Source organism: Zea mays, chromosome 6 (genome assembly GCF_902167145.1).
Source record: "Zea mays cultivar B73 chromosome 6, Zm-B73-REFERENCE-NAM-5.0, whole genome shotgun sequence".
Taxonomy (NCBI): domain Eukaryota; kingdom Viridiplantae; phylum Streptophyta; class Magnoliopsida; order Poales; family Poaceae; genus Zea; species Zea mays.
In genome coordinates, this window is record NC_050101.1 from 139,547,343 (window position 1) to 139,566,856 (window position 19,514).

General features: G+C 41.4%; 1 protein-coding gene and 1 pseudogene across 1 annotated transcript; one reads left to right on the forward strand and one right to left on the reverse strand.

The window, feature by feature from the left end:
- The first annotated feature begins 499 nt into the window (after positions 1-499).
- Positions 500-1,151, forward strand: LOC109940547 (uncharacterized; annotated as a pseudogene).
- Positions 1,152-8,061: 6,910 nt separating this feature from the next.
- LOC100273663 (Putative membrane lipoprotein) lies at positions 8,062-9,477 on the reverse strand. Its single transcript, NM_001148076.1, has one exon. It carries the CDS (start codon positions 9,010-9,012, stop codon positions 8,257-8,259), a length of 756 nt encoding a protein of 251 aa, NP_001141548.1. The 5' UTR covers positions 9,013-9,477; the 3' UTR covers positions 8,062-8,256.
- Between the last annotated feature and the right edge of the window lie 10,037 nt (positions 9,478-19,514).

Here is a 19,514-nt window from a genome sequence, read left to right on the forward strand (position 1 = left end):
ATATTCTTTCAACATGTACTTCTAAAGTTGATGGTCCAAGAAAACATGGAGGTTCTCCAAAAGGTATGCAAGTAGATAAATTAAGAGAATTTAAGAGCCTCTTGAAATTCTACAAGTGATGTTTCTTGTCTTGTGTAGAGGAATTAAAAAGCATCTTGGAATTCAACCCTAGAGAAGACTCTTGTTGACCTCTTGCATGAGCACAAGACAACTGATTATAGGGGTCAAAATGGATGGACAACAGAAGCATGGAACAAAATTGTCAAGGAATTTCATCAGAGGGAACAATGTCTACTTTACAAAGACACAAATACAAGATAAGGAAAAAGAGCTAAAAAGGGACTATATGTTGCTAAAGGATGCAAAGAATCAAAATAGAGCTCATTTTAATGAGAAGACAGGGAGGATTACGACCGACCTAGCTTTATATAAAAATATACTGACTTCTCATCCTAAGGCTAAAAAGTTTCGTAACAAATATTTTTCTCTATGTGAGGCCATGGGAGAGCTTTATGATGGTTAGTCTTATTAAAAAGTCCATGCTTTCCAATATATTTATGTTGTCTACCCCTTTTTAATAAAACTTTCTTGTACAGGGCAAACCGCTGAAGGGATATACCATTACATCTCCACCCAACTTCCAGATCTTACTCAAGCAGGGAATAGAGATGAGTTTCTCAACATAGAGCATGAACAACATGAAGTGGAAGAAACCTTGGCGGCACATGAAGAAGATGATATCCATGCAGTTGAGGTAGGAGATGCAACAGGTGAAAGGCATGATCTGATCCCGTGGAGAAGGACTTTTGCTACAAGAGGGAACATGAAGAAATGGAGACAAAGATGCATAAAAAGAGCAGTAATCTAGAAGGAATAATGGGAAGATACATTGACATGAGAATGAAGCAAGCTAAGGAAGAAGCCGCACAACTAGCAAAAGTGAGAGAGAGAGAGGACAAGGAGGCAAGTCAAGATGTTGACTTCTCAATCAAGAAGTGCATATCCATTCTTGGTACAATGGAAGTTACAAAGGAGGAAGAAGCGAAACCTACAATGTCTTCAAGGACATTGACAATAGGCAAATTTTCTTGAGTGCTTGCGATGATGATGCTGAGTTTGCACTGATTTGGTTGAGAAACGAAATAACCTAGTTGGCACTTAAAGTTCCCTTTGCTCGGGAACAGGATCTGGATGTCGTTTAAAGGGGGTGAATAGGCAAATAAAAATTGTACCTGAAAACTTAGAAATCCTACTCTGCTCAAAGACTAAATCACAGCAGAATGAAGATCACTTCGAGTAGGTAGCACCGAAATTAGAGTCCCTATCTCAAGATAGCCTACACTTCAAAAAATAACTTATACCAAAGATAAGTATAGAAGTGTAAAGGATAAAGCAATCAAAAATAGAGACAGAGAACAACACAGCAAGTGCACACATGACACATGGATTTTTTTCCCGTGGTTCAACCAAGCCTGAAATGCTTGCCTAGTTAACGTTGGAGTTAGCCAACCTAGCTTGGAGTCTATTTCAACTCCTTCATCTGTTTGCTCAGATCTATCACCAGGTGGCAAATCGAGGCTTCCACTATGTTGATGTCGAGTTACACAAAGCCAGGGCTATCACACTCAAGACCTTGCTCTAACTTGCAACAGCACTCCTCTACTCTCTCTTGGCTTATAACTGTGCTAACACACAGACTTGAGAGAAATACACAAGAGAGGGAGACAGAAAAGATTCGCAATGTGTCTACAATTTGTTGTTACACTAGGGAGACTTGGGCACTTGAATATGGGTGCCTAGTAGGTCCTTTTATAGCCCCAAGGCCTCCCACATCCATTGGAATAAAATCAGGAAACCTGCCTGGATCTGATTTGCTCTTTCCTTCTCTGAAAGGGGTAGATGTTGGTGCACCGGTGTAAGTGCAATCAACCCTAACTGAGGGTTTTGGTGATTAAATGACAAAACAAACAGAGATTCTAACAAGTTTGCTCCTAGCATGTATACAGTTATTTTATAGACAGGAGAAGCACAGATCAGATATGTACGCAAATGTAAAATCACAGCGGATTAAAATTCTACATCATATAGCGTGCTCCAAGTGCTTGGTAACAACGGCAGTTTGCATTTTACAATTCTTGAGTCATAGAAATCGACGTTCAATTAAGAGGGATCCACAATAGTTAAGTAATGCGATGAGCTCAGTCCAAACCTTCTCAAATCCTCTAAGAAAATATTTTACTAGATCATGAATGCTCTTGGAAAAACCACCTTCACTCCCCACTAAGATTTTCCCTTGGTTCACCTCAGTTTTCTCAAAATCTGTTCATCAGTTTCAAAAATCGGTTCAACTGGTTTTTGCACTGTTCCTTCTGTCACTTTTTGACCTGCCAGTCAATCCTGTCAGAAAAAGTCGTGTGCAGAGTTTTTGAAAACCGGTTCAACCGGATTTTGGTTCGGCTCAACCGAATTTGGGGCCGGTCGAGTCTCCGGCTGAGTCCCTCAGTGAACCGAGAACTCCCTGGTGGAAACCGGTTCAACCGGTTTAAGAACCGGTTCAACCGGTTTTGAGTCCACTTTTCCCAATGGCTGCCAGCTTTTTGGGGATCCTTTATATACCCCTCACACTCTCTCTCTTCATTCACTTCTGCCCTCTCCATGAATTCTTAGCTGACCAACCTTCAAACAAGAGCATTCGATTCACCTCTCACACCCGAATTCGCATCTCCTTCAATCGTTTGAAGGACCCTTGGTGTGAGGTGAAGTCGATCAAACTCACTGTTGATTTCATCTTGATTCTCCCATTCTCTTCATCTCTTGAGCTCATCACAAACTTGAATCTTGTGCGGATTTGTTACTCTTGGAACCTTGCATTCCTTGACGGATAGAGGTTGCTTGAGAGTCTCCAAATTTGTGGACGACCCCAAGAAGTTTGTATCACCCGCTCGTTGAGCTAATTTGAGAAGAGATTGCCTTGACCTTGGTGGTCGGCTTGTGGAGGATTAGGGTTAGAAAAGACTCGACCCTCTGTGGGCTCCTCAACGAGGAGTATGACACCTTTGTGGTTGTTGCCGAACCTCGGGTTAAATCGTGTGTTTTTATGTGTTCTTGATAAGTGCTTTAAATTGTTGGTTAGTTCATATTCGATTATATTGTGTGCAAATCGTGTTAAACCAATTCACACCGATTTGTCACCTATTCGAGTGGATTTTCTCTAGGGCAAGTCTTAAGCAAAATCTCTCATAACTTTGTCACACTGGTTTAACTGTTTATCTAATCTAAGTTGAGCAGGTTCAAACTTGTTCAGCTGTAAACAGAATCAGCTGAACCAGTTTGCACCAGTGCAACTTGAATTTAACATTATCTCGAAGTTTTTAGTGAAAAAATTCAGGTGTAGCCTATTCACCCCCCACCTCTAGGCTACTTTCAACCGGACATGTTACTATTTACTGTCATGTGCACCGAACTGGTTACTATTCACTGGCGCGTGTACACCGAATAGGTTACTATTCACAGCCTATGTGTACTGGACATGTTACTATTCACTATCTTGTACACCGGACAAGTTACTATTTACTGTCCTTTGGGCCAGCCAGCAGCACACTAAGGGGCTGTTTGGTGCGTGGCCTAAGTCGCCACGGCGCGCCGTAGTTTTGCCGCCACAGGTGTGGCGGCCGATTCGGCCACCGCGGCTTAGGCGCGCCGTGGCGCCGGACGCGCCGCACCAAACTGGCCCTAAGTGTTTATTCATCTATTCTTTCTCCATCTGACTTCAACTTTTGGGAGGACTTTTCTGAGATTTAGACAAACATATTTAGAGTATAATCCAATTGACGTAGTCTTAGAAAGTTAGTTGTTTCCCATTTTCTCCTAGTTTTTCTATTTCTCCACCTCAAATAGAGAAGGGGGTGGTATTTTCTCTACAAAAAGAGTTAAATAGCAAACCAAAGTACCAAACATGTAATAAAAGGTGTATGCAACATAGTTGAACACAAACCTTACATACTTAACATTTTTCATCGGTTTACCCATGATGTTCGACTCCAAACCATCAAGTCAACTTGGCTTGGTCTAGATTAACATATATGAGCTCCAACGCCCTGCAAAGGTCACATAGAACATATCCAAACACAGGAACAACCCAAACTAAAGTTCAAAGTGAACTTAGCTCTTTTGGGATGCTTCCAGGTTCTGGCTTTGACACTACTCCTCTTTCTAGTGACATTGTTCACTTCTTGATCTTGATCTTGAGCCTTGTGACTTACACACATAACCATATGTATTACCTCATTGGTTATAAGTCACGTCCTTAAGTTGTGATCCTCGATGCACCATATCTCTTCTCAATTCGATCAACCTTGACTTTGCAAGTCTTCTTCTTCACCCCTGACTTTGGGTTCCTCGACCTACTTGACCTTCTCTCGTGCACTCGGTACCTCGAAACTCTTCTTACCTCCATCCTTGGCTTGATCAGTTGTCACCGAGTTTTGCACACCGTATCACTTAGACTAAGTTCATCTTACTTGTGACATCCATTATCCATAAACATTCCAGTCTTTGGACCACCACACTTGTTCACTTGTGTTGGACCATGTAAGCTTTGCACTAAGTACCTGTTCAACATTTAGCTTTCAGGTACGCTCTCTTCCTTCCCCTCTTCTCTCATATCTCATCTTCCCAGCTGTGATTTCAGATCTACTATGAGTATCAAGGCATGTTGTGAAACATAATATCTGAGTCCTTTGCTTCCCAGATCGATTTTGTGTTTCCTTCTGATTATGATATGTTTCACATCTAGTAGAAAGTCATGTGTTCCTAGATATGCAATTCAAGGCTAGACCGGGCCTTGCATCTTTGAATTCAAATTTGAAGCATCAACTTATTACATTGAAGAAATCAACCAGTCGTCTAGATTCCTCCTTAAAATTTGAAGCATCAACATATTACATTGAAGAAATCAATCGGTTGTCTAGATTACTCCTAGCTTAGTACTAGATATGGTTTCAGTTCGTGAAACACTAATTCTAGATTAGAAATATCAAGCATTTGCCACCACACAAACTTGAGTGAATACATGATACAAATATTTCAGATCAAGCGCTTTGAACATACAATTTTTTCTTTGAATATTCCAAATATCATGACGCACAATTTTAAGGCTGGATGGATAGCAACAGATAGAGAACCTAGTGTGTTTATTCCTTTTTATGCCTCTTTTTAAGGTTGAATATCAACACACTGTTCTGTCTCCTTTTTATTTCTTTGCAAAATATGATCAATCTATTACTATGTGTAACGTGAACACAAACACTTGCATGCAGGACAAGGAAGTGTTTTGGTGGTGCTAGTACAATGAAGGCACAAAAGCTAAGCTCCAAATGCAGAAGAGGAAGCTGCTTTAAACTAGCTATTTAAATCCTTGTTGTTTCAACGAATCTAGACAGTTCTTGACATGTTGAACAAATGTGCCCGTAATTTGTTAAACAAATCCTCACATTTGGCACATTTGTTTTATAAGAATAGTTCATTGTTGAACAAGTTGTGCAATGTTTGGGCAAAAAAACATGGACTTTACTACACTTGTGTGCTTTTAACAAGGATTTGTATCCATGTGGTGTAAGCGAATAGTGAAAAATGAGCCACGTATTAAATCCTAGCTGTAACTGAAACACACATGGTTTAGGTGATATGAGATAGATTCACTCAATTCAGCCCTTATTGGACCCTAGTGCTAGCCTGCGGAACAAGGCCGTTAGAGAACTTGATGACTGAATAGACAATAGATAACAGGGAAAACATTCCTGTTTCTACCACTAGCTGATTATTAAATTTTCGTATCACTTATTTCAAAATCATTCATTTGAAATGTCTCTTCCTGGTTGCCTTCATCCCATTGCTAGTGATTGAGGGGGTACATCCTGCAAAACCGGAGAATACTGCTATTGACGGTTTGCTCTTTTTGTCCAGAGATTCGTAGTCCTTACTTTTCTCCTTAGCAAGATGTAATCATATCCGTCTATAGTATTTAAAGAAGAAACACTTGTTGTGACAAATAGCATTTTATTTAAGTAATTTACCACTAACTGAAAATAAAAGGTATGACAAAGGGAAGGATGGATTTTCTGTTGATGTCAAGCTTCCTGTTAAGAATGTATTATCTAGAGAATTACACCGTACTTCGATTATGATACAATGCATTGCATATTACTCAAGATTTCCAAGAAACTTATATACCTCTTGACTGTTTAGTTTTGTAGATGTACTTTTATAAAATAGTTGAGTTTACTATGAGTAGATCTGATACATCCCTTTTTAAAGAAGCTTTAGTGAGCATGGCAAAAGATTTTGGTCTTCAGCCTTTGTTCCATATTTTTCCTATAATTGATCACAGTTCTATTCTTAGCAAGCTTAAAGCTAAACGTTAGGGGATCTAGCAACAGTATGTCAATTATAGATGCCTGTATTACGGCCTGGATATCATCTTTAATATTCAGCTCACCTGAGCATTTCTCCCAGATTTTCGTTTCACTTTTATTTTTGAAATCAAGTTGTTGATAGAAGCATTTAGCTCTGCCTTGGCATTCCTTTCTGCTATGGCGGATGCCCTAGATCCAAGAGATTCATCACTACTACTTTCCTTTACAAAGAAGGAAGCATCAAGAACAGGCAATTTGAAGTTCTCAAGAGGGAGGATTACTCTAGCAGAGTAGGCACTAAAGGATCCCTCCTAAACTTTAGTACTTTAATCACCATGAGGTGACTAAATTTACAGTTTTCTCTTTCTCTTCTCTACTACTATAAAAGACCAGTTTCTACCATCGTCGTGTGTTAACACTTTTACCAAAAAACCATATTTTTTGTAATCAACCGCGGTCCAATCCTCCACGCAAGTGGAAGTGAGAAAATACATAGAATGTAACAAGAATACAATTCTTCGTTTAAATGGATTTCCAGAGTTACTCATCAAATACGATTATGTCCATCGCAACACACGTGAATTGTACTAGTAAAATTTGAAGCATCGGCTTATTACATCGAAGAAATCAATCAGCTGTCTAGATTACTCCTAGTTCAATACTAGGTATGATTTCAGTTCATGAAACACTAATTCTAGATTCTAAATATCATGCATTTGCCACCGCACTAACTTGAGTGAAGACATGATGCAAATCTTCCATATCAAGCGCTTTGAACACACAATTTTTTTCTTTGAATATTCTAAATATGATGACGCGAAATTTTAAGGCTGGATAGTAGCAGATAGAGAACCTGGTGTGTTTATTCCTTTTTTTATGCCTATTTTTTAAGGCTGAATATTAACACACTGTTCTGACTATTTTTTATTCCTTTACAAAAGGACGTACCCAGTGGCGTAGGCTTCCCGCACTGTGCGGGGTCTGGGGAAGGGTATCTTTAAGCGCCAAGCCTTACCCGCATAATATGCAGAGGCTGGAGCTCGAACCCGAGACCTTCCGGTTACAGACGGTAGGCTCTACCGCTTCCTTTGCAAAATATGACAATATATTACTAGGTATAACTTAACATAAGCATTTACATGCAGGACAAGGAAGTGGTGTTGGTGGTGCTAGTATAATGAAGGCACAAAAGCTAAGCTCCAAATGCAGAAGAAGAAACTACTTTAAACTAGCTATTTAAATCCTAGCTGTTTCAACGAATCCAGACAGTTCTTGACATGTTGGACAAATGTGCCCCTAATTTGTTAAACGAATCCTCATATTTAGCACATTTGTTTTATAAGAACAATTCATTGTTGAACAAGTTGTGCAATGGCTGGTAAAAAAAACATGAACTTTGCTATACTTGAGTGCATTGGACAAGGATTTGTATCCACGTGATGTAAGTGAACAGTGAAAAATAAGCCACATATTAAATCCTAGCTATAACTGAAACACATATCGTTTAGTTGAGATGGATTCACTCAATTCAGTCCTGCATTGGATTCTAGTATGTATTAAATACTAGTCTGCTGAACAAGGCGTTATGGAGAACTTGACGACTGAATAGGCACCGGATAACAAGGAAAACATGTTGATCTGAAATTATGAGTCCTCATCGATCACTTTGATGTTATATACATCCAATTTGGCATGATCACAAGACCATAGACCCAACAAAACAAAAAAGAAGAACAAAGTTTACATCACAAGAGCTACACTAGAACAGTAAGGCAGTACGAGTATCAAGCTAGTCGATAATCCATCAAAACCCGGTGGTGCCGGTGGACACCGCCGCCGCTCATCACTCATGTCGACCTCCGCCGGTGGCCGGCGCTGACGGCACGGGGATGATGACGCGGCTGTTCTTCCCCACCATAATGGTGATGTACCCGCCGTCCTCCTCGCCGGCCGCCGGCGACGTCGCTTGCTGCGGTGGCGGCGACCTCCGCGCCCTCATCGCCTCCTCGGCCAGCGCCCGGCGGTACAGTTTCTCCTCGGCGTCCTTGAGAAACTGGAACATGGGCGGCGGCGACACCGTCGGGCCGGGGCGCGGGCCCGGGCTCGCCGCCGGGGACTCGAACAGCGGGTTGTAGGAGTTGTCCATCGCTGGCGACGGCGAGGCCCTGGGCGTGAGGAACGGCGGCGTTTCAGAGCAATGCATGAGCTCGCCGAGGCTGCGGCTCCGGCCGCGCCCGTCCTCGGACTCGAGGTCCTCCCGGGTCTCCTCCTTGATGGTGAATAGCAGGCGCGTGGGACCGACGACGCCGCCCAGCCGCATGAGCTGCGCCTCCACCGTCTCGTCGTCGGCGTCGGCGTCGTCGCCGGCCTCCGGGACGGCGTAGGTGGACGCGAGCGCCGGCGGCTTCTTGAAGCAGAAGAGCTGGAGCAGCTCGCGGGAGGACGAGGACGGGGACGACGACGCGTCGGAGATGGCGGCGGCGCGTCGCCGCAGCCGGCGCTTGTGCACGAAGATGTAATAGAGCTCCGCGGTGAGCGCCAGAAGGAGCAGCGCGGACACCACGGCGAGCCCCACTCCGACCCTGCTTAAAGCTCTCATCTTCGGACTCTCTACTTTTCCCCAGAGATAAAAGGAAAACTAGCTTGGATCCACCATTGGGGGAACAGAACTAGGAGGTGCTTGTTTGGCTCAGGGATTGACACAGTGACAGAGCAGGGGAGATGAATCCTACCAACCAAGAACGGTTAGGAAGTAGCAGCAACAGGCAGTCTGCCACCGGCGGGAGCAGAGAAACCTGTCAAGAACAGCTGAAACGGTGGAAGCAATCAAAGAGCAGAGCAGGGGAGAAGGAAGCTTGCAGACAGTTGACACAACCAAGCTAGCCAGGGGGAGCGGAAGGAAGAAGAGGACCAACTGATGCAGCAGGAAGGCAGGACCTGAACAACGGGCCAACGGCAGCAGCTGGGCCGTACAGACTGCAGAGAGACAGAGTGCACCGAAACAAATGCAGCAGTGGCTGACTTGTATGGTGAATTGATTGATGATAAGGGTGAGGGCTCTGCGTCCAATGGAGGAGAGAGAGGGAGAAGCTGAGAGAGAGGAGGTAGGAGACAGGGGAGGACGGCTTCACATCACATGGGGGAGATGGTGGTGAGTGAGACCCAACTGTCTGGATTTGGAGCAAGTCATGGATTGGATTGCGGATGCTAATGTGACTACGATAATCAGGGTTCAGGAATCCTATCCGTGTGTTATATTCTAGAGAACCCAACTCGATTCTCTGATTTTTTATTTTTTTTGGTGATGACCTTGCCTGAAATTTTGATCGTTGGAAGGGACGATCCTCCGGCTTCCTTTCCTCCAAGGTTATTCAATCAGCAGTGCATTGAGTCAATGAGCAGCCAACAGAAAAAAATACTGACGCCAAAGTTGACTGACCAAATTCTAGTGATTTTCGTATATAGGCACAGGTTGCATGCAAAGATAAGACCTTTGGCGCTCTAGCCATTCTGAAAATGCCGTGCAACTCGTCTATGTTCAGTGCCCTAATTATGCTCGGCCTAGCTCTTTTGCAGGGGGGGGGGGGGGGTTGCAACTTAATTTAGGGCCTGTTTGGTTCAGCTTTTTTCTGACCAGCTTTTCTGAAAATCTGGCTGTGTGGAGAATCTGGCTGTGGAGAGAATCTGAGTATAATTACGATTACGTGTGGAGGAAGATAAAGTTGTTCATAGGGCTCAAGATCTAGAAAGTGACGGATTCCTACTATTACCACGACTCAACCGATTATGTGTTTATGTTGATTTTGGATGGTTTTTGCCCCAACGAATTTTATAGAAGCTAGCTGAAAAGCTGAGTGTTTGGCAGTCCGCAACAACTTTTGGTGGCTAGAAGCTGTCAGAAGCCGAAACAAACAGGGACTTAGTCGTCTCGAGACAAGGGCTTTTGATTAAGTACACATGCTAGCCATATATAATCCATTGCGCTAGTAGTCTCTAGTACTACTACTTGAGTAGGAATCCGTTGCACTGGCCGACCACCCCTGTTATGTTCCACTTACTAATCTTCCATAATATTTAATTGTAATAGTATTAAAAAATACTATCTTTATTCTCAAATATTTATCGTCCATTGGTTTATTTTTGAACTAAAACACGATAAATAAAAAAGAACATACGAAGTATTTCAGGAGATGATTTGATTTTTCGTTCCAAATAAATTGGTTTGCTTTAATTTGTCTAGGTGAGGAGAGGGCGTGTGTGCACACCACAGCACATCCATCCTTGTCTGGTCCCGAGCAACTAACACATACCACCTTGCTCTCTTCACGAGCTGAAATGCACAACCGAACAACGTTTTCCCGCCCATTTTTTTTTTTGTTCTTCCAGCAGCGTCTTACCAACCTTATAACTGCAGATGTGTACAGGCGCGCATACTGACAGAGAGCGTAGAATGATACAGCAGTGTGGTCCTTTGTCGATTTTATATTAATTTGTATGACAATCCTGCATCGTCGAAAGGTACGGTGCAGTTCCAATCCAATCCAACTCGACGTACTGATCCTGAAAACCAATAATGAAAACAGCTTCATTTGCGTTCTAGTAATACGGGTCTATCTAGCTATGTAACTGAATTTTTTTTTTTCGTTGCAAGTAAATACGGGTCTAAGATTGACTTGCAGAAGGATTATTATCTAGCACACCATGGATGACAACATATCGATAGAGTGCCACTCAGCTCAGCACGCACTCACCATGTGCTCAATTTAGCCGTTAGCTAGCTGTGCCACCACAAGACTGGATGACTATCCAAAAGAAAAAGAAAAAAATAAAATGAATCCCTGAGGAATCATCTTGGTGTTCAATAGACTATTCCTAGAGTGAAGAAGGCCATAGGAGGAGGAACTGAGGAAGTGGAGTTTTTTACATGTCATATATGAGCAGAGGGGACGAACGAACATTAGCCTGACACACAGTGATGCAACAATGCAAGCATGCAGGAGTGCACAAACTGAAGTGTTTTTTTACAGGTCCATCGTCATTGACATTGAGCATACATAAGCGCGTTAGGTACGGTATGCACATCAATGTTCTGATTATTTCGTTCTTCGTCCCAGGCATGATGGCACAGGGAGACTGCACAACGCATTGAAGCTGGAGACAGTTAATTGAATCTCGATGGAAGGAGATTAATATATAATCTTATCAGCGCACATTATATTCATCCATTATTCATTGTAATTGATATATATGGTGAATGTGTAATTCCAGGTGTTGTCTACTCCATCCCCTGCAGACGACAGACAGACAGATATGAAGAGACGCTAGCTAGCTAGTTCGCTATGTACGAATAGGGTTGGGCATTTTAAAACCGAAAACCGAACCCGAATAGACTGAATTGTCGGTCTATTCGGGTTTTCGGGTTCAGGTTCGGTTCCTATATATACTATATTTCGGGGTATGTGTTCGGGTTCGGTTACTAACCTTTAAAACATGAATAGACCTAATAACTCGAAATATAAAAAAGCTCTTAATATGTGATGGTATTATTATATGATTTATGAACTTATTAGCTAGAAATAATGATATCATCTTAACGATAGTATATATATCTTTGTATGCTAATTTTTATAGTCACTTGTTGTAGTAATAGTACTTTCATTTAATTATTCATTGTATATATTTTAACAAAATATACTAGTCTCACTACAATTTGGGCCTATTCGGTGGACCGAATAGACCGAACCGAAATTGTGAGTCTATTCGGATTCGGTTCCTAAAATATTTTTAAAAATTTCGGTTCTCATTTTTTAGAACCCAAAATTTCACAAACCCGAATAGACCGAACCAAATTACCCTAATAGACCGAATGCCCAGCCCTATGTACGAAGATATGGAGTGTTTTGTTTGTTGTTAATTGCATATAATATAACCTGCCGACAGGTGGGCCCTAGCTGGAGGGTGATCAGTGTGAGTATGATACATACACTGATAGGGAGGCAGAATGGCCGGTCACACTAGTGGGTAGACTGACGACTCGTATGAGATGATATGCATGCATGCAATAAGATGAACTATGAGATGAGACTCAGATCTGAGCACGGCTACGATATTTATAAATCTCGCTCATCAATCTCAGCCACGATATGAGCGATGACCGTCATCGAATATATATGAGTTATCTCACGCACCCGACCCACTTCTGTGAAACAAGAAAGGAAAGAAAGAAGGAATGGGAAGAGCATAGGCAGAGTTGGTACGGCATGCATATACATACACTCTTTTATATTACAGTATAAGCATAATAAGAAGTGCATGTATGGTCCTGTGTGCTGCTGGCCCATGCACGAATTGCTTGTATGGCCATGAATGCACTAATATATAATCGTAATGCATGTAGAGCAGGAACCATGAATGGCCGATGATGTAAGAAAGACGATGTTGGAGGAAAACCTTTGTCCAATGTCCTCAAAACTAATGGACACTAACAGTTTAACAATCTGCTTCAGAAATGATTACGCTATCAGAATCTGACTCTTTGACGAGTGCCAAACAATTTGCCGAGTATTTTTTTCGAACATTTAACAAATAATTTTTTTTACACTAGTACAGAGAATCTCTACAGTGGCGGTCGTAAACCTATTTATAGTGGCGTTTTTCGTAACCGCCAGTGCTAGGGCCAGTAAAAATCATCATTTTTACAGGTGGGTAACTGAGGACCGCCAGTGAAAATCGATTTTCACTGGCGGTCGGCGTAATAAAACCGCCAGTGCAAATCGTTTCCACGAAACATAAAACAGATTTTAAAAATAGTAAAAAAAATTTATTTTTATTAGGGGGCCTCAGCCCACCCCGCCAGTGCATTTTTCGCGTAAAATTCGCGCGCTACAACTTTTGAACCGTCGACCTCACCCTCGCACGTACCCTCCACAACCACTACGTTTATGACATGCTTTGTGTCTAGTTTGTAGTTGTTTTGTCCACATATTATAACCATTTGAGTGTAAATTGCTTATTTGAGACCTTAAACGAATTCAAATAAAAAAGTTGTCAACTACAAAGTTAAATAACTTTTGAAGTTCTACAACTTTTATTTTGACACTTTTTTCATCCGAGGTAGTTTGCAAAATTTGAATTTTAAATTTGACATACTTATATTCAATTTTTTAGAACCGAAATGAGTTCAAAGAAAAAAGTTGTCAACTACAAAGTTTCATAACTTTTAGAGATCTACAACTTTTATTTTGGTGGTTTTGTCATACGAGGTCGTTTGAAAAACTCGAAAAATTAAGGATAAAAATGATTTCTAGTGGCGGTTCCTTAAGAAAACCGCCACTAGAAATCGGTTTCTACTGGCGGATCCTTAAGAAATCTGCCACTAAAAATCATGGATTTTTACAGGCAGTTTTCTTAAGGAACCGCCTGTAAAAATACGATTTTTAGTGGCGGTTTTCTTAAGAAACCGCTACTAAAAATAGCACAGTCGGTTGATAATCGAATCCGTCTGTAAAAATATATCGTCCCGCAGGCTTTGAGCTTTTTTCTACTAGTGTTACCGAGTACTAAACAAAAAACACTCGGTAAAAAAACACTCGCCAAAGGGTTTTTTTGGCGAGTGTTTTTTTTGACACTCGGGAAAGAAATTCTTTGCTGTGTGCCATGTGGGATGAATAAATTACCAAACAATTAAAATAAACTTTATAGATATTGATAAGTTATAGAATTTTGTAGTTGAGAACTTTTTGAATTAACGTCATCTTGTCAACCAAAACTACGTCTAAATTTTAAAATTTTAAAATTCGAATTTTCAAAACGATCTCAAATGGCCAAAATAAAAGTTGTAGGTATTAAAAAGTTATAAAACTTTGTAGTTGACAACATTTTAGTTTGAAATCATCTTGTTGTGCAAAACTTTGTTTGAATTTTAAAATTTGAATTTTTCAAACGACCTCGGATAAAAAAACCACCAAAATAAAACTTGTAGGTTTTAAAATGTTGTGAAACTTTATAATTGATAATTTTTTGATTTAAAATCATCTTGTCATAGAAAAATATGTTTAAAGTTTTCAAATTTGAAATTCAAATTTTGTAAACGACTCGAATGAAGAAACAACCAATATAAAAGTTGTAGATCGTGAAAAGTTATACGACTTTATAGCTGACACATTTTCATTTGAATCATTTAGTGTCTCAAATAATCAATTTACTCTCGGGTTGTTATAATACATGGAGAAGGGAAAGGTAATTTAGACACAAGTGATATAGTTGTGTAGTGGTAGAGGAGGTTGTGATGGTTGGGGGTTGTTCCCCTAATTTAAAAAATGTTTTGCTATTTTTGGATTTTTTTTGTGATTCTTAATTTGCCGAGTGCTTTTTTGTCAAGTGTTTTTGACACTCGACAAAGTCTTTGACGAGTGCCCGAAAAAAGTACTCGGCGAAAAACTATTTGCCAATAAAATATTTATCGAGTGTAACACTCGGGCCTCGGCAAAGGCTTTGCCGAGTGCAAAAAGGCCTTTGCCGAGTGTTTAGGATTTGCCAAGTGCTTTTGTTTGTCGAGTGTTTTTTTGACATTCAACAAAGTCTTTGACAAGTGCCTGAAAAAAGTACTCGGCAAAAAATCATTTTTCGATAAAATATTTGCTGAGTGTAACACTCGATAAAGGCTTTACCGAGTGCAAAAAGGCATTTGTTGAGTATTTGGGACACTTGGCAAAGAAGGTCAGTCCGGTAATGTTAACTTATGTTTATCGAAGGGTGTCAACATTGGTAAAAAGAGAGTTGGACGAAGTTTTGGCTGGGTGCTCAGCCGAAGCACATTGTCAGAGTTGAAGCAGCTGACCCGAAGACGAAGGAAACAAGCATATCTGCTAATGCTTTGGAAAAATGATGATATCGTCCCCATCAATTTTCGTAGATAATTATATAGGATTTAAGGCTATAGTTGTAATTTCGTACAAAGTTGTATACTGAACTGTCCATATAAATAGGTGAATAGTACCCATGCACAGATGACGGATCAACGTACCCTGTCTGAAGCTATGTCAATTTACACCTTCGAACTGCTTACTGTACTTCCGAAGGAGTAACTGTATTTGTTTGTTACAAGATAATGCAAGGAACATAATCGTAATGATTTTCTACTGAATGTGTCTTCATACTTTGCTCCTTTTAGAATGCTAATCTTATTTGACCTTCTCCCGTTAATTTATCTTTTGAACTGATTGTGTTGTCTTTTTTATACCCTTCAGGAATAAAGAAGACCAATATTGGCGCCCACCTTCGGTGAATTCACGACCTCGACGAAGAGCATGGCAAGCCTTGACGCTTCATCACCAAGCCTAAGGAAGCTCATCCTTCCTATTATAGAAGGATCAAGCTTTGAACCAAGCAACAAGAAAAAGAAGTAAGAAGATCAGAGAAGAAGAGTGTAGCATGTTGGGGTTGAAAGGAAAATAGGGTCAAACATTTTCCTAAATGATTTTGGTGGTTGAATTGCCCAACACAAATACTGGACTAACTAGTTTGCTCTAGATTATATGTTCTACAGATGCCAAAGGTTCAGCACAAACCAATAAAAAGATTAAAGTTAGGGTTCAAAAGAAAGGAGCAAAAGAAACCGAAGAGAACCCTGGTCTGGCGCACCGGACTGTCCGGTGTGCCACTAGACAGTGTCCGGTGCACCAGGGTGGATCGACTTCAAACTCTTCACCTTCGGGTTTCTGAGGCCGCGCTCCGCTATAATTCACCGGACTGTCCGGTGGGTCACCGGACTGTCCGGTGTGCCAGCGGAGTAACGGCTCCCAAGCGCAACGGTCGACTCCAACGGTCGTTTGAAAAGTGAACAGTGCGCGGACAGTTCGCGCGGAGTCAGAGCAGCGCCAGAAGGCGCACATGATAGTGAACAGTGTCTGTCCGGTGCGGCACCGGACTGTCCGGTGGCCCAAGCTGTCAAAGCTCCAACGGTCCAAACCGTCAAAACCCTAATGGTTGGGTGACGTGGCTGGCGCACCGGACAGTGTCCGGTGGCGCACCAGACTGTCCAGTGCGCCCATCGACAGCAGCCCTCCCCAACGGCTGTTTTGGTGGTTGGGGCTATAAATACCCCCCAACCACCACCATTCAAGGAATCCAAGTTTTCAGCATAGTGCATTCAATACAAGAGCTCTAGACTTCACTCCAAGACACAAACAAGAGATCAAATCCTCTCCCAAGTCCAAAATCACTCCAAACACTTAGTGACTAGTGAGAGAGAGATTTTCGTGTTCATTTGAGTTCTTGTCGCTTGGATCGCTTTTCTTCTTCCCCATTCTTGTTCTTTCAACACTTGTAATCAAAGCAAGAGACACCAATTGTGTGGTGGTCCTTGTGGGGTCTAAGTGACCCATTTGATTAAGGAGAAAAACTTACTCGGTCTAAGTGACCGTTTGAGAGAGGGAAAGGGTTGAAAGAGACCCGGTCTTTGTGACCACCTCAACGGGGAGTAGGTTTGCAAGATTCGAACCTCGGTAAAACAAATCATCGTGTCATCCGCTCTATTTCTTTGGTTGATTTGTTTTCACCATCTCTTTCGGACTCGGTTTTATTTCTAACGCTAACCCTGGCTTGTAGTTGTGCTTAAAGTTTATAAATTTCAGATTTACCTATTCACCCCTCTCTAGGCGACTTTCAATTGGTATCAAAGCCTGATGCTGTGGCGGAACTGCCCGAATTATTCCAACTTAAGTGCCCAAATCCCGCCTTGGAGGCTAGACCACACTTAAATGGGAATAACCCGTCAATCCCTCGGATCTAGTCCGACTAGGCCACTAACAGGATCAAGTACCACGTACTCACTCGATGGTGAGGCATAGAGCAAATACAATAAAACATAAAACCATACATTAAGGGGTATTAAATTCATTACATCATCATCGGAGTTTTTGCAAAAGTAGTCATCATTGTTCGAAGTGCAGCGGAATAAAACTAACGGTAAATAAACAGAGAGATGGGGAAGCCTGTCCCATCACTCCTCATGCTCCTCCTCAGCCGAGGCAGGATCCCACTCGACAGGCCATCCCGGTGGCAAGATGGACGGCCAAGTCACTCCAGCAACCATGTCCTCCAAGGAACCTGTAAAATTATGCCACAAGCAAGGCTGAGTATACTAATACTCAGCTAGACTTACCCGGTGTGAGGAGTCTACTCCTCTACCTCTAGACATGCAGTTGTTTGGCTGAGGGGTTTGGTTGCCAAAAGCACTAGCTGAGTTTATAAATCAAGTTTTAGCTTTGTCAAGTTTTAGTGTGACTCTCTTAAGACTAGATGTGTACTATATACTCATTCATGGTATCAAGCAAATTTAGCAATCAACATCTTTTGTCACATCATCGCATTTCCACTTGTTACTCAATGCAGTATAATGGATCAAGCAGTCTCATTAGCTGCGAGAAGCAGATGATTCGAATCGAGTTTTTATCCTTGCAAGGTAAACCTAAATACACGAAGTGGCGAGGCACTCCGTCCCCACACACATCAACCGTCCCCATCGATTCCCCGTCAGCAGATCAGAGCTCACCACCTTGGCGTACAATGCCTCACTGACCCCGACTGCCGTCGTGCAGTGACCGCACTTGTAGCCACCATAACCGGAATGGGAGACCACGTCTCAGGTCGCGTGAGGGGTAAAGTCCACTGCCAGGTTCAATCAGGTACTAGGCTTACCGATTTACCATATTTCTCGGCATGTGCTTAGTACGTTCAAACGCTTGACACAGGTATCCACACGTTAATCCTTATTCCAATTTCATCTCGTAGACCACGCATCCCCACGGATCCGTGTCCATAGACCAATCATCAATATGATATGAAAGTGGGTACAACCAATTCTTGACCTCGCGCGAGTGCTAGAAAAATCACTCGACTTCTACCGAGATCCTAATTAATAAAGCAACTACTCGACCTAGCATACTAGTATTCATCTCAATAGGATTCCTGAGATCATGCAACTAGGGTTTCAATCAACTCCTACACTTAAGTGCACAATACAAGCCTACAAACATTAAGTGTAGTAAAATATCATATAGAACAGGTTATTCATAAAATCGGGGCTTGCCTTCCAAAGCTGGGGCAGGCAGATCCTCTGGGGCAGGCTCTGGTGCTGGATCCAGGGCTACCTCCTGAGCAACTCCTTGCTCCGGCACGAGGACGTACTCTCCGTTGGCGAGGTTGCAATCTATCGAATGCAATGAATAAGAATATGTATGCCATGATTATGTAGGATTTAGTAATCATTATGCTAAGTGAAGAAAAACTAAGTTAGTTAGCAACTTAGGGTTTCCTGGTCATACGTGGCTCTTAGTGGTGTATGCTTATCAATTTAGGTTTGGGTTTTGTTAGGGATAAGCATAGTGGATTGTATTTCCCTTAGATATTTTAGTGGGCAATTAAGGGGTTTTGCTGGTTGGGTTAGGGTGACATTAATCTCCACTATTAATTCCCCTTTTTCATTTTCTATTTATGAATTCTAGTGTGGGTTTGAACTACAACAGTGGTTTAACTTTTTTAAAAAAATATTCTGTAAAAATTACAGTGGGTTACTAGTTGTCACTGTAATTTGTCCTATAAATTTGAGGTGGATACTGATTCAGATACTACTTGTGCAAAATTAACAAGGATAAGTTTTAAAAAGGGCACTTTACACTATAGCTATGATTTAATTGAGGTTTCTGTACCAAATTTTATTTTTGTCCAGATACATAGGTGATATTAGGCCTTTGTGTTAAAAATCACAGAAAAAGGCTTACTAGATATTTAGTTGTGAATTTCTAAAGTTTTATGCCAAAAAGGTGCTTATAACTAACTTGTTATTTGAAAAGTATCAAACAACAGGTTTCATATTTTTCATATGTTCATAATAACAAAACATTAGTTATCCCAAGGTTTGGGGTGCTTTCTCCTTGGGGTTATTTTTCTAGGGTTTTTCTAAGTTTTCCTTGTTTTCCTAAAATAAAAGGTATCTCATTTATTCTGCACTAAACAAGGGTATAATAAATTTTTCTAGTGAACTATACTGAATAAGTAAACTAACAAAAATGTGGCTGCTCCCTAGTTCTTTATTTAAAC